Source organism: Balaenoptera musculus, chromosome 13 (assembly GCF_009873245.2).
Source record: "Balaenoptera musculus isolate JJ_BM4_2016_0621 chromosome 13, mBalMus1.pri.v3, whole genome shotgun sequence".
In the NCBI taxonomy this organism is placed as follows: Eukaryota; Metazoa; Chordata; class Mammalia; order Artiodactyla; family Balaenopteridae; genus Balaenoptera; species Balaenoptera musculus.
The window spans coordinates 2,678,211-2,694,895 of NC_045797.1; the positions used below are offsets into that span (position 1 = coordinate 2,678,211).

Here is a 16,685-nt window from a genome sequence, read left to right on the forward strand (position 1 = left end):
ATACACTTCTTTAAATAGGAAAATATATGTAAAGCACTTAGCATACTGCCTGGCCTACAGTAGTGGTCAAGAAATGATACAGGGGTGAGGTACGGCATTCAGGAGTCAAATAATCCAAACAGTTTTACTGGTGCACTATTTCTATTTTTCTTTCTTTTCTAGATAATAAAACCACTCCTGAGATTCTATCTTGGTTAGTCAGAGACAACAGTCCTCTGGAAAGTACATTCTATAGCTTCAACTCCCTGAAGAGAGGTGCACTAATTTACATCAAAAAATCCTTGAGGGTATAAAATACGCCAGGAACTGTCAACATCACAGATTATCAGTGCTAGCTTCTGGTATATTGTTAAATTTCCACTTAATTTTTAAGGGACCCTAGAGAATTACCATGACCCCACCTACACTAAGTTTATATACTGTATTTAACAGTACAATTTTCAAATATGACAGGAATAACCCAGATGTGAAATGCTGAATCATTAATCACAGCTATGATTAATATTTCATAAAATCAAAGCAAGCCTATCCACCCCTCATGTCATCAGATTTCCATAATGTATGAATCGAATTTAGAAGGTGCCTAATTTGGAAATACCAGATGCTCAGGGTACAGGAGAGAAATGCTTTAACTGAACTCTCCCAAGAGCACGAGCAGTATCATCTTCAGTCTCTACCAAATCCTGCTTTTAACCGTGCTGAAATTCCAATTTTAGGAAGGGTAAACAAACAACATTTCTTAGGAGGGTGGTGTAGAAAAAGTCAACTGTATTTTGATATACAAAATATGTAATAACTAACCGTAATGATCATCTTAGATACTAGTTCAATACAGAAAAGTAAGCGACTTAAAATGTTTGTTGAAAAAAAAAATCACAGAAAATAAATTTCCCAAATAACAATCTTCTCAATTTTTTGGCTACTGGCATATACAAAACCAACTGGAATAAATACACATATAATTCATTTATCATGGTTTTTATCATGCTATTTATCTGAAGCTCCAAGTGACATACTTCTATGGTAGACCCTAGCTATCACTTTGTAAATACATTATGCTATACAGCGTATACTTCGTGTAATGCTACTCAACATAAAAAAAGGAAATAATCTCACATATAGGTCATGTTAGACAAGTACTCTGGGAAAGTACGCACCCAGGAGTAATTACATAGAAGTGCTTGTGACTCAGATACCATATATTTTTACTACTGAAAACTCCGTCATATATTATAAAAACAATTTTACCATTATAAAAGAAGTAATCTGATTAAAATCAACAGAGGCAATAAGTTGAATCAGTTTTTAAAAATTAATTTTCCCAATTGTTACACTTAGAACATACAAGATACACAATGGTAATTATTCATATATCAATATGAGGAAAATGTATATTAAAGATACTTCTAGAACAGCAGTTCGTTGCTGAATTAGTTACTGAATTAACTCCTGCTGTCAAGAAAGAACTTAAAACAGCACACAGACACATGTCAGCACTGGTCTGTAGCTTTCTAAAAAGAAGCACTTTACACAGTCGTAGTTATTTCGCAATACCTCACTGTGGGAAAGGTCACTACTTTAATTCCATTTTTAAAGAGCACTGCTTCAAAAGTTTTCAACATTCACCACCAGGGGACAAGGAGGATGCAGAGAATTCTGTGATACGAAGCCTCCGGAACTTCTGCTTGTTGACTCTGGAACCTCCATACAAGTGAGGCCTCAGACCCCTCCCTGGGCTACGGCGTGAACACGGAAGGTTTAAGTTGCTTAAAATAAACTGGAGAATTTCTAAATAAGCCAGGCAAATGAATCCTGTTTATACACACATTATTAGGACTAGAATTACTTCGTACTTTTTCATATTTTAAATTTTTCCCCCCAGTTCAGCAGAATAGTTTAAGTACATAATGATCTACTTATTCCTTAATTTTATACTTTTTAGGGTAAAAATTTCATCTGTGGCCGTATAATTCCTTCAATTTATAGAAACACTCTGAAAATACTCCAATGTTTACTGTAAAACTAGTCCTAAAATATAAATGAGGTTTCTATAAGATGCTAAATTCCCAGTATAGTTTTTAGACATGCAGAACCTTATCTTAAACGTTGGGGTAGGTGAGCTGACGTAAAATGTCAATAGATGCTCAATGTTTCTGACAACTTACAGTGTCTCCAATGTTTTATACAGTTTTTCCCAAGCTCTGGTTTCACGGGATGTTAAAAGGTGTTTCGGGTAGAAACAGTTCCGTGATCCAACACGTTTGAGCAGCAGTGTTTCTCTACTGAAGGGCGTCACGGAGCTTTTATCACGCTAAGTGTCTCCTTATTAGTTTCCCAGTGCTGTATACAATATGCAGCATTCCCAAATGACCTTAATTTCAAAGACCCTTTCTTGAAGCTTTTATAACCAGGGTTCCTCAGAAAGCACTTCGGGAAAGGCTATATTACAGCCATGCCCTGTCTTAATGAATCATATTTTACAAAAGGATTCCCACTTCAGAGTCAAATAATCACCTCCCACAATGAGTTTAAAACAATTTTCAACTCACTTTTAGTGAGTTTCAAGATATTCAGAAACCTAGGTGTTGACAGGAGGAGTGAACGGGAATTAACATCTGTCTTAGGATTAAAGGACCTGCACAACTGCCCAGGTTGCGACCGCCCCGTTCATGAAGGCAGCCCCTCTGCCTGCCCGCCCCGCCCCGCCCGGTCGCCTGGGCAGCTCCAGCTGTGGCGGGCAGGGGTGCCTGGGGCAGCTGGGACCCAAGGGCACAGCCACCGGCCTAGCCCTTAGCTGCGCAGGCAGGTCTCCTCCCCCACCCCCGGACACGCAGCTCAGCTCTCCTCTGGTACAGCACCTGCTCCACTTCAGACGCACACACCCTCTAAAAAGTCTTCCCTCTCCTTCACATTTCGGTTCAGCTGTTTCTGGAAACTCCTTTTACTCTTTCTTCTTTCTGCTCCTGAAACGCTACGCGGAAACTCTAAATCATGTCTGAGAAGTACACAAGTTCCACTGGTTACAGGGCTGTTAAGGAGACGGAAAGTCATCCATTTGGGGTAAAAAAGACGGATGAGCAGGGCCATCCAGCCCGGAGCCCCCTCAGTCCTCAACGATCCTTTGAGAAACCCCGTACAGCCCTTATTTCTTCTTAAACTACCTTTCACTGTTTAAGAATTTACTTGTTAGTACTGTTTCATACTTCGTTCATTACATATGTACACCCTATTTGCTATTTTGTAAAATAAATGGTTTTTATTGACCTTCCCAGGAACCTGAAGACAGGTGTATGGTTGAGGCCACAGGAAGGTGGCAATTCCAGCCAACCTGACGATGAGCCCTTAGAATGTTACACACTCAGAGTCTGCGACCCCAGCCCCGTGGACCGGCGCGTTTCCCTTCACCTTGCGCTTTCCCATCAGCTTGTTCGGTTCATTGTTCGGCGGGAACAATGAACCGCTTCTTTCTTCTCATCCTCCTCCTCCCTCAAAATCCTCCCAACTTCTCCACAAAAAAACCTGGATGGACTAACTACAGGTTAACTGGAAACAGTGCTCACTTAAGCATTGCACATTACCCTTAACCGGAAGCTGCATCAGGCCCGCCTTTTATTCGCTGCTATAATGTAACACACAACTTTAACACGCAAGCAGTGACCAAGTGCTAAAAGGCAGCATTGATGTTATTACCGAAGATGAAGGTTAAGGGACATCACAAAGGCCTCCGGGCAGAACTGCAAACATGCTGAGAGCTGTGCTTTTCTCACAAAAAGCATGGCCATGACGGCCACAGCTCACACAATCACAGCCGGTCCAGGACATGGAAAACAGAGCTTGCCTTAGTGTCTTTCACCCCCTCACATGGGAAGAAACTGCATCAACAAAAAGCAACGGCAGCAACAACGATTCACTTCCCGCCCACCTGCCACAGTCTTTGCGGGGCTGGTTCCCTTGCTGCAGTGGGATGGTGGCGGGGGGATCACCCTCCCACAGAATGGAACGGACCCCTCCCCCCCACCAAGAGAGGGAAGAACCACGGAGGGAGCCAACATGGGGAGCAGTTTCAAGTTCTACCGTCTTATTTTATATGCCATCCCTGATTCACTACGAAACCACTCTTGTGCGTTGAACAGTGAATATGTAGTCACATACTATTTCAGAGTAACAAACAGCACCTAGCATGCTGCTGACCTGCACCATCCAGGCAATGACCACAGCTGTGAGTAATAACATCTGCCACACATGAGGCTCAAGCGATTGGTATATATTTAGGAAAACATTTATCCTTCTTCCGTACATGTAATTACTTTAAAGTTCCGTAAGATGCATTTTTGAAAATACAAGGGTTTATTAATTACCTGAATTAACATGCTCAAGTTAAACCAAAATATCTGTAATTTACATGTGTAAACTGTTCCGATGAACAATAAAACAAATACCAAACCCACAGTGTTCGGGGGTCAAACTATGCAACAAATGGACAGACCTAAATTACTGAATTTAACTAACACATAGAAGCCCAAAGAACTCTCCTATATGCAAGGCAACTATATGATGCAAAAAGACTGTTTATAAACTGGATGTAATTTGACATTCTAGTCAAGAGTGGGGTAGAATTTTATCCACTGAGAAACCGACCAATTTCTTGAGCAATCCCTTTTAAAACTCATAAATAAACTTAGGCCTCTTATACAATGTGTAATTTCTTCATTATGATGAAATGCAACAAAATATCTTGCCCTTGGGTTGCTCAGTTTCAGCCAAAACAAATGCAAATGGCTTGTCAGATGACAGCTGTTTGATAAGGCTCCTCTACAAGACCCGCATGCTTTACTTTTTTCCGTGAAACTTGGGATGAAAGGCAGAAGGCAGGAAGAGAATTAATGTAGCATACAGTCTAAAGGCAATGCTACAACCGTGATTAAGTAGAAAAGTTAAAAGGCACAGATTTTCCACAGCTTCGCTGCGTGCAACCCATCCGTGTAACAAGTTGACAGGCCTAGCGCGCCAGCTCCATCATCCCCTCCGACAGCTAAAACGCAGCGCTGCATCCCTTTTCAGGGGAAATTTGCGTCTGCACCATGAAGCGTTGTACATTATTTCTCAGCACTGCAGGGGGCTCGAGTCCATATGGAACCTTCACAAATATTACCACAGATCAAACCAGCGGCGTCGTGAGGCAGATTTGACATACCTATTTAAATGAGCAGCAGGGGTCCCTGGGCAGCCTCAGGCTGTGCGCAGAGCCTGGGCGGAGAGCAGAAGCCCAGCTCCATTACTCAGCAAAGACACTCTCCGCATCCATCATTCATTTCATTTCTGCCAGGGCAAGCAGCTCATTTGCCCAAGGTCAACAAAAAGTGAAAAGAAGGTTTTCTTTTTTTTCCCCGAGAAATGAATGTACCTGACAAGAGGGGACTTTGTCCTCTGGGTTTGCGGAGCACAAATAAACACCAGCCAGCTCGACAGAGTACATGTGTGCTTGCGAGCCGAGCCCCCCGAGAGCTGACTGTGGATGGGAAGGCCCAGGGACAACTTCTGTGACTTGTAAAACTCATATATGAATAAAATAAAACTCGACACCATGTTCTAAAAATAAAGTGGGTTCTGTTGTTTCAAACTGGGTATTAGCATCCGGGCTTTTGTCACGGTAACTGTAGGGGACTCCCCAGTGTGCGCACCATCAACCAACTCACGGCTCTGCAAGAAAATAAGACGCTGTCCCCAGTACATGCACACGCAGCTGGAAGGCAACAAGTAATAAAAGCACTTCCTAGGCCTTTTGAGCCCAAATTCTAGACTCATACACTACACTGACCTATGAAAAGCAAAAATCGTATAGGAATAACTAAAGGGTAGAGAGAAGGACTTGCCTCACCCCCAAGGTGAGCGCCCCATCGCCCTGACAGCCCCTTTCCTGATTCAGGTCCCACTTTGACGCACACCCATGCACTGATACTGAGCTGAGCATCTATCTCCCAATATGACCTCAGTTTGGAAGTAAAAGCATTTTAAGGACAAACCATTCTGACGTAAATTCTCTAATGCTTACCTTTAGCAAAAATGAATTAATAAAATATAAAGCCTTTCAACATACTGTCTTGCCTCTGGAAGTCTTATTTTTTGTCCATTATGAAACACACTAGGTAAATTCTGAAGCTGAGGGAAATCTCTGCTATCATTAGTTACTTAGCTTACAGTTCATATTATTTACCATAAATGTAATATACTTACATGCATTAATGAATAATATGACTGTTTGCCAGTATAAAAGAGAAAATGAAATGGGCGGCCATCTTCTCCCCACTGGATTGCTAATAAAAACAAATAAACAAAAATAAAAATATACAGAGACCAAATAGCTTGTATTTAATTGCAATTCATAATTCTGCAAGAAGACACATTTTTAATTCTGATTAACTTTTAAAATAACAAAATAGCATTAATATTTAGAATTTAGTTTGGCAGGTTTAACATGTAAATATTTAGGATATTTAATATTTCATACCCATTAATACAAAGCAACGTTTATATTTGATAAAACATTCCTAAATATTTCACCATGAGAATTTCTGTAATATGTTTTAAATAAACACACAAAATACCAAAGTCATCTTGCTAGAACAAAAAAATTTGGCTGTAAACAGAACGCACTCCCATGTTCTTAAAAAGGAAAACTGATAAAGTCAATTATGTAATACAGTTAGGAAATTAGAGACAGGAATACTATAAGAAAGAAAAAAACAAAATGGATTTTTCCGTGCCCCGTTATTTGTTTCAACTCTGTGGTGAGACACCTCCAAGAGTTTGAAACGTTTAAAACAGAAGGGGCCCCGCAAAGATGTTATGTGTAATTCCTTCTGAAATACAGATGGTCGTTCACATCTAACAACCACCCAACAAACTGGGAAACGGAGCTGCTGCAGTAAATAAAGCAAACACCAGCTCCATGTCCTCTTCCCGTATCTGTACTGAGCTGTTTCTCTGTTAACAACGTGCGAGAACTCCAAACACGAACACTGCACTCCTCTATTACATGAGTTGTAAACTCTTTTCTCCCAGTCTGTCACTTGCCTTTAAATTTTGTTTGTGGCGTCTTTCATAATCAAGACGTTTGAAGTGTATGTGTACAGTAGACTCTGTCACTTTTCCTCTACGGCAGTGCTTCTCAACTGTTTCTTCATTATCATTCCTACTAAGGCACCTTTTCAGACACTTTTCTCCCTAATTGCCTGCCTCCCCATGAAATCTTAATACCGCAGATACACTGCATATCCGCTGATGTATACTGTGGCCCTTTGGAGGGCCACAAACATTGTAATAGCTAAGATTTTTTCACCTCCTGCGAACCAATTTACACCCCCTTGGGGGCAATATCACCCCCATTGAGAAAACCTGCTTTAAGACTTTGGGCTTTCTAAAAACTATTTTCCCATATTTGCTTCTGGAATTTTTGTACGTTTTCATGATCAGAAATTTAATCGATCTGAAATTTATGTCTGTGAGGCAGAAATCCAAACATGCATTATTTTGTCCAACAAAGAGAGTCATTACTCCATTACAGTTTTTTGAATAATACACTCTTTTCTTTTAAAACATCACCTGTACAATATGTAGGGTATCTTCCTCTTCTGGGGTAACTGGATTACACACAGAACACTTTAAGTGCATACATTTAAAATGAAGACCAAAATTTCATAACAAATGGTGAAAAATGTCTAGATACAGTGCTTGGCTTGAAAAATAAAAACACATTCTTATTTGCCAATGGCTTACTGATGAATTAAATGGTTCTCCAACACCACTTTCAAAGACTTCATGGAATCTTGTATATTTTCCAGTATTTATAACTCTACTATGCAATTTTCAGTATATTGTGAAAGCAGAGAGTGATCAAGAAAGACAAATATCATGGTTGCAGATAAGACTCTACTGAAAAGCTTGGAGGGATTTTGGAGTTGGGTCTCATTCCATGTGTGTACATGATTTTATAATATGCATTTACGTGCGTGTGTGTATATACGTGTGTGTATATCATTTCATTCAATCTAAGATGTCACAGATTTTAAGATGCTCCATCACATATCTTATACAAAGAAAGAAAGAAAAAAAGCAAATGGTATGCAGTATAGTTTACATCAATTGTAAAATGAATCCTGTTTGGTAAAGGTGTTAAAATTTGAAAAACTGTGTCTTAGAATTCACAAAATATGGCAAAAACAAACATATGCTGATTGTGAATAATCTGGTCCACTAGTCTGTTTGTTTGCACCATTACCACCATTTAATTAAAATCAGTTTTTTGCTGCATTTTGATACTTGGTAGGGTAACTTCCTTCATTACTCTTATTTCTTTTAAAAACTTCTCGCTGCTTCTTGTACATTTACTCTTTCAAAATAAACTTTGAAAGTTTTTTTCCAAAAGTCCTACCAGGACTTTGAAATTACATTAAATTTGTTAATAATTTTTAAAGTAGCAACTCTGCAATATTATCTTTCCTTACATGAAAGTGAAATCTTTTTTCCAGCTATTCCGATTAACACTTATGATCTTTAAGTTTTACGATTTTCTATATAAATCCCTTACATACTTTTGGAGTTTCATTTGCATTTTAGTTTCTGTTGTTCTTGATACTGTCTCCTCAGTTATCTGTTTTCTATAAAATCAACTTTAATTACACGATACACTTTTTTTTTTAATAGACTTTATTTTTTTTTAGAGCAGTTTTAGGTTCACAGCAAAATTGAGAGGAAGGTGCAGAGATTTCCCACATACCTCTACCACCCCCATTATCAACATCCCCACCAGATGATCCTACACTGACACATCATAATCACCCAAAGTCCATAGTTTACATTAGGGCTCACTCCTGTGGGCACTGTATGTGTTTGTACAGATGTATAATGACATTTATCCACTGCTCTAAAAAGCCTGAGCTCTGCCTATTCCTTCCTCCCTCCCCCATGACCCCTGGCAACCACTGACCTTTTCACCAGTTCCACAGTTCTGCCTTTTCCAGAATGTCACAGAATTGGGATCATGCAGTGTGTAGCCTTTTCAGGTTGGCTTCCTTCACTTAGTAACATGCATTTAAGTTTCCTCCATGCCTTTTCAAGGTGTGATAGCACCCTTCTTTTTAGTGCTCAACAACACTCCATTGTCTGGATGGACCACAGTTTAATCATCCATTCACCAACTGAAGGACATCTTGGTTACTTTCATTTTGGCAATTCTGAATAAAGCTGCTATAAACAACTGCGTGCAGGTTTTTGCGTGGACATGTTTTCAACTTACCTGGGTAAATGCCAAGAAGCAAATACCAAACTGCTGGATGATACGGAAAGAGTAGGCTTCGTTTTGTAAGAAATCACCAGACCATCCTCCAGAGCGGCTGTGCCATTCTCCTGTACCCCTATCGGTAAGGAAGAGGGGCTCCTGTTGCTCCACATCCCCACCAGCATTTGCTGTTGTCAGAGTTCCGGATTCTGGCCATTCTAATGGGTGTGTAGTGGCATCTCATTGTTGCTTTAATTTGTATTTCCATGGAGCATCTTTTCAAATGCTTATTTTTCATCTGCGTACGTTCTCTGGTGATGTGTCTGTTAAAGTCTTTGGCTCATTTTTAAATCAGGTGGTTGTTTTCTTATTGTTGACTTCTAAGAGTTCTTTGTATATTTTGGATAACAGTCCTTTATCAGATATGTCTTTTCCAAGTATTTTTCTACCATCCTGTGGCTTGTCTTTTCATTTTCTTGACCACGTCTTCCACAGAGCAGAAAATTTTAATTTTAATGAAATCCAGCTTATCAACTCTTTCTTTCATGGATCATGACTTCGGTGTTTTATCTAAAAAGCTATGGTGAAACCCAAGTCTTCTAGGTTATTAATTATAGATTCAGTTTCTTTAATAGGTATAGGCCTATTCACATTGTCTACTTCTTGTGTAAGTCTCATACTATTCCATAGTATGATTCTCCAACAGTTCATCTAGCTACCCTACTGATGAACATTTAAATTGTTTCTAATTTTTTGCTGACACAGGCTATTTGCAATTTCCAGTCTGATGAGTGATAATGATCTCTTATCCTTATTTGACAGACATTATTTCTGATCTGACATTTTCCAATGTTTACTGGCTACTTTTATTTTCTTGATTTATGAATTACCTTCTTTCCCTTTTGCCCATTTTTCTATGAGGCTGTTTTCCTTGTTAATTTTAACAATAATTTATTCCAGACATTAGACCTCTATTGTGTTTCAAATTTTCTCCAGTCTGTTGCTTGTTTTTTAAATTTACTGTATCTTTTTTTTTCAGGGAGAAGTTTTACATTTTGAAATAGAAAATTTATTGATCTTTGTCCTCTTTGTTTGTGACTTAAGGGCATAATATTTGTTATTTAAAAATACTGATAGTTGTATGATTATCTTTCAACTGGCCACTTTATCTGATTCTATTCTAGAGTTTCAATCTCTTAATTCCAAAATCATAACGTACTTTTAAGTCTTGACCCAACTCTGTCATCTTCTGGATACAATCTATTTTTTAATATTCCATTAAGTGGATTAAGAAATAGGAGATTTCTGTCCACAGAAATGCAGAAGCATGTTTCCACCAATTTTTCTTTAAGGTTGCCACAAATTTAAAACAGAAAATGAGAATAATCCAAATGTACCGCTGATGAAAATTCATCCTCACCAAAACCAATGGCAGAACAGAAGGAAACTGAAATGCAACACTCCAAACTGAATTAAATATCTTCAAGTAACCCTCTGGAGTTTCTGGAGAACACTCTGAATCAAAAGTTCAAAACTGAGAACAAATGGACAAAAAGCTCAAAGAAATGAAACAACGTGATTAAATTCAGGGGAGAAACAGAAAACGTTAAAAGAATCAGAAATGTAGACTAACTTATAAGTAACCCAAAAAAGAACAGCCTAAAAACACAATAAAGGACATTAAAAAAAAAGTAGGAAAACAACCAAAACAATGAAAATGACATAAAGAAGTTAAGAGTCAGAGAGATGGTGATTGACTTGGAAGACGATCAAGGAAGGAATAACATTTATATAATTGGAGTCCCAAGGAACAAAAACAAAAAGTGGAACAGAATATTCATAACTTAAAAAAAACTATTTCTGGATGTAAAGACTTGAACCTACCTATTTAAAGAGCTCACTGTCACCACTGTAATCTAACCCTCAATAATCAACTCGATGCCATATTTTCATAAAGCTACTAGATAGTTTTAGATTAAGAATCCTTAGGATCACCAGGGGGAAAGATAACTAGACTGGCACGAAACTTCTCAGAAACTACAGACAAGGCAAGGCAACGAAGGAGCAGCATTTTCAAGAAACTCAAGAAAAGAAAGTATGAACCAAAGATTTTCCCCTCCAGCCAAGCGGTCCTTCAAGTATCAAGGCTATAAAAAAACAATTTTAAAAACATAGGAACTCAGGGAATTTATACCTATGAGCCCTTTTTGAAGAATCTACTAGAAAATGAACTCCATTCAACCAAGAGATGACCAGGGAGACCTTAGCAAAAGGAGTTATGGACAGCATTTAATAAGCTAATTGTAGGCTTAAAACTAAAACAAAGACGAGCAATAACTGCACAGAAGATGTTAAAACCCACAAGTACGTATGCGTGTCTGTAGGTATATATTTGTACAGCTGAAATTCAGTGTTTTTAAAATGGTTCTTGTCCACCAAGATACATAAAGGTAGAGAAAGTTCACAATTTGTTTGTAACCGAGGAGACCATCACGTTACTTAGGTCATCAGTACACTCCATGCCACACTGATTTCTTTGCGTGGATTTGGCCACCATGCTGTCATCAGCTGGCAGGAGGCTCACAGGATCTCTGCATGACTAGCATTTCAGCTTCACCTATACTCTGGCATGTTTTTATAAAAGAATATCATTTTAACAAATTTCAGAACAATTCACAGTTTGAATGTTTCCAGTATACAGATATCCAAATAATGATATTCTACTGTAATGCCTATATATAGTTTTTAGTTTATAGTTTTGTATTTTCTAAGTGGGCACTCATAACACCTGTGCATATTAAGTGATTTATTCCTAATTTCTTTGCCTTTTTTAATCACACTGGTTAAGACTTTCAAAATAACAATGAGTACCAGAGGCAAGTGTAGGCATACCTGCCTTATTCCTGAACTTAATGTAAAGGAATCCAACGATATGGTTTTTAATCTGATGTGTTTCTGTTTCTCATGATAGTCTTTCTCAAACTAAGAAAATTTCTTTCTATTTCTAGTTTAAGAGTTTTTACCAAAAAGTAAATGCTGAATTTTGTTAAATAACTTCTTATTCATCTTCGGAAATATTTTTTCCCTGACTCAGTTAACACAGAGGACTACATTAATAAATTCCTAATGGTAAACCACCCTTATATTCCTGGGGTGTGGGGGGCAGAGATCGTATTCTCTTAATACAATGCTGTATTTGGTTTGCTATCATTTAATTTAGTAAGAATAGAGTGTAGGTTTCTTTAAGGTGAGCTTAGAAGTTTATGTTATCCTTCTTCTGTTCTGCAGCAGTTCAAATAATATAAAAGTTACAAACTTTTTCAAGGTATGACAGACCTCACCGACAAAACTTTCTGGGCTGTGTGCCTCTTTGGTTAGGTCTTTGATTACCTTTGACTTCTTCTCCAGCTTTTAGTCTAACCAGCATTTCCTAATTAACACAATTTTGGGAACTCTGTTTTTCTTTAAACTGTGTGAGTGGGGTTTGAGCAACACTCTGGACCCACGACTGCCTGGGCCCACCTACGTCCTCTGCCTCGGCCACTTCCCAGCTATGTGCCCTGGCTACGTTTACCCCACACATCTGAAAAATGGGGCAAACAATATTATCTACTTACGAAAACTGCTGCGAAGATCATGAGTTAATGCATGCAAAGCACTGAGAACTGTGCCTGGCCTGCTCTAAGTTTTAATAAATACTAGTTACTATATTATTTAGGATATTTTTCAGATTAATAAGAATCAAGTTACCCATAACAATCTTACACTTTTAAATATCCTCTGAAAAAAATAAATATATATCCTCTGAATATTATTATGTAAAATTATTAACATTGTCCTCTTATGTTTTCTCTTTTTCCATTAACCAGACTTGCTAGAATTTGATCAATTCCACTGGCTTTTTCAAAGAGTTAGTTGGTTTTATTGTCCTACCCCTTCTTTTAAAAATCTTTACTTCATTCATCCATTTCATTCTTTTTCTGCCTTCTTGAACTGAATACTGAACAGTTCATTTATTTCTAGTCTTTCTTAATAACTAATAAATATGTTTCCCTCTCCATAAAACACTGTCTGTATCCCATAGGGTTTAATATGAACTGTCATATACTTCTAAATAGTCTAAAATCTCAATTTTGATTTCTCTTTAACCCAAAAGCTTTAATGGTTCTATCGATTTTAATTCAGAATATCTAATCTACAAAATTTCTATTTTTATAATTTGTTAGGTTTTCTCTACAACCTATTACATCATATTCTATTAATATTCCATTGGCATCTGCATAGAAAATGTATTCTTTGTACTTGTATCTGTAACTACAAAATCATGCTGTGTTATTCAAATTCTTTACAGCCTTAGTTAACAGTTTTTGCTTTAAACATTTCAATGCTAAATGCTTGGTGCAAAAAGGTTCATGGTCTTCAAATCCACTTAATGGATATTAGGTTTTATCAATATAGATTAACATTCTTGTCTCACTGAACCATTCCCGAACCTCCCTGAATTCCATTCTGTCTGGCATTAGGTGCTACTCCTTGCTTCTGTCATCAACCGGGTACACATCTTTGTTTTTCCCAATATTTTTATCACTTACTTTAAAAAGTAGAGCAGCTTTTTTATGTTAACTCAATCTGGAAGCTTCCATCTTTTAATAAGGGAAGTGGTGGCACATTACAAGTGCCATAATCTATTCAAATCTAAAGTTCACTGATTTTTTTAACATAAAAAATCAATTTGTCCTATTCACAAAGTACAGCAAAATTGGTAGGTAGATGGCAAAAAGTACTCTGCTCATTCTAAAGGCATACTGTTTAAATACAGTTAAATATACTTCACTGAAATGTAAGCAAATCCTATCAACACTGACATATTTCCAAAATAACACACAGGCATTCTGCAGGGACACGCGGACATTTCAGTTTTTACATTCCAGCTGATAGTAGTAACAACTTTCTAATATTCAGAAGCTGGTATGATCTGAAAGAAAGAACCAGTCTCAGAGGGGCAGATATCCAAGAAGAGATGCAACTAGTAGAGATACACAGAACAAAGAGAGGAAGAGACATAAGTGAGGAGACTGAGAGGTTGAAAAATGGGGGGGAAAAAAGTGATTTTTTTTTTCCCCACTAAAAAAAGGGGAAAAAAATCACTATCATTACAAACATTTACAGAAAAGCCACTAAGTGTAAGTTACTGTGCCTTGTGCATAGTTTTATTTCTAGGAAACTGAGCTGCATCTTTAAATTTGATGTGTACTTTTAATATAGCCTTCATCTGTTATCTTCCCAGAAGCTATTAATTGAATTGATGTCATAGTTTATTATCAACCACATCTAAGAATTCAGAAAATATAAAAGACAGAATATATTTATTAAAAGATTCAAAATACTTATAACAAGATTCAAGATAAAAATTATCATGTAAAGAGAAGTAGAGAAAAATGACAGAATGCCTAGCTTTGAACAAAGGTGACTCAGCAAAAACATCAATGCAAAACAAATACATTTTTAATAAAAATATCTGCTCTCTCACCAATCTCTCTTTATCAGCTCTGAAACACCCTAGTGCTGCCTGTAAACTGAGCATCTGTGGCCAGCAGGCGACCCTCCAATGTATCCACACATTTTCGCTGTTGAGTTACACACCTACTAAGAGTCAACTGTGTTTATTCCCAAACCTGCTTATTAGAATTGTACTTATTTCTGTAATTACATGAATCAAGTATTCCATAAACAGATGAAACATGGGTGGAAACAGAAAAGACAGTTGATGCTTGTATCAAAACTAAGTTGAATGCTTTAGAAAGATTCAAAGGCAAGTTACTAAAAAAAAAAAAAAGTCTGTTCAACTTCTGTGTGGTCGGGGGAAAATCGGTAGAAATATAAAAATATTCTGCACTCAGATTCCTTAGGAAGTTTAAGTTCTTCACTCCACTGTAAGGAAATCAAAACTAAAAACCTCTGATGCTGCATCTCAGGGGCAGAGGCACGCAAAAGAAACGAGGAGGAACAGATACGTCCTCAAAGAAAAACCCTCTAGGGCTACAGCAAAAGACTGATGAATATAAATTTATATTTGAGTGTTTTAAAGAAATGATTTCTGGCTTTAATACTTTTTAAAGTAACTGACAATGCCCCCCCACCCCCAGCTTATCCAAGAAGCTTCTAATGTAAATTAGAAAATAGTAAATATGTTATTTTCTGGTGACCTTAAAGCTTGTCCTACGTTCTCAAGATTTTAGTTTACACATTTAAAAGATAAAGAGAAAAATCTTGGGCTTCCCTGGTGGCGCAGTGGTTGAGAATCCGCCTGCCAATGCAGGGGACACGGGTTCGAGCCCTGGTCTGGGAAGATCCCACATGCCGCAGAGCAACTGGGCCCGTGGGCCACAACTACTGAGCCTGCGCATCTGGAGCCTGTGCTCTGCAACAAGAGAGACCGCGACAGTGAGAGGCCCGTGCACCGCGATGAAGAGTGGCCCCCACTCGCCGCAACTAGAGAAAGCCCTTGCACAGAAATGAAGACCCAACACACCCAAAAATAAATAAATTAATAAATTTATAAAAAAAAAAAAAAGAGAAAGAGAAAAATCTTAAAAGAAACCAGAGAAAACAGGGGGCCAGCTAAGAATGTTGGCTAACTGCTCATCAGGAACAACGCAAGGCAAGAGACAACAGAATCACATCAATAAAGTAATAAAAGTCAAAAAAGGGGGGAGGGAATCTATATTCAGTGAAAATATGCTTACAAATTGAAGAAAAATTTTAAATTTTCATATTAAAAAAAGTTGAATTTGTCTCCATCAGATCTGTACCCAGCTCTTCTTCAAAAAGGCATATTAGAATGCAAACAAATTCACATTAGTATAGGCATAAACTCTAACCTGATCTAATTTTAATATTATTTAATTAAAAAGAAAGTTCGTAAACTCCATTCATTATTAGTTATAAAGTACTCTTGACTTATTTCACGACTACCATGACCTAGGAGGGCATCTCCGTAACACCTGAGCGACTGCTGATACGTAACATAGCACTGTAGGAAAGAAAGAACTATCTGTTTTATTCTTGAACAAACTTACCTCTTTGTTTTGGAAAAATCTCTTCAGGATGCTGTAAAATAAATTAAAAATGCATCAGGTAATTGCTGTAACATATAAACCTAAGTGAAATTTGTAAAAATATTAATGAAGATAACTACCTTCATTACTGGCCGGGCTCGCTTCTCAAACAAACCACTGGGAAAAAGGTAAGCAATCGCTCTCTGAAAATACACACAAAGGTTAATTAACAGTTGTTATAACAACAAGTTCACGTTATGACTAATAGTAACTGAGTGCTTACCATGTGCCAGATATCGAACCAAGAGTTTCACATACATTATCACACCTTGTAATCTTCTAAATGGGAT

The 16,685-nt window shown here is 37.6% G+C and overlaps 1 protein-coding gene across 6 annotated transcripts in view; it reads right to left on the minus strand.

Moving 5' to 3' along the window:
- Positions 1 to 16,685, minus strand: part of MRPS9 (mitochondrial ribosomal protein S9) — a 92,066-nt gene that overhangs the window by 59,771 nt on the left and 15,610 nt on the right. For all 6 annotated transcript variants that reach the window (XM_036873465.1, XM_036873462.1, XM_036873460.1 and 3 more), the window contains exons 3-5: positions 16,476 to 16,538; positions 16,357 to 16,387; positions 6,235 to 6,314 (exon numbers count right to left, since the gene is read on the minus strand). In XM_036873465.1, the coding sequence (XP_036729360.1) occupies positions 6,235 to 6,314; positions 16,357 to 16,387; positions 16,476 to 16,538 (174 nt within the window). The remainder of the gene's footprint in view (positions 1 to 6,234; positions 6,315 to 16,356; positions 16,388 to 16,475; positions 16,539 to 16,685) is intronic.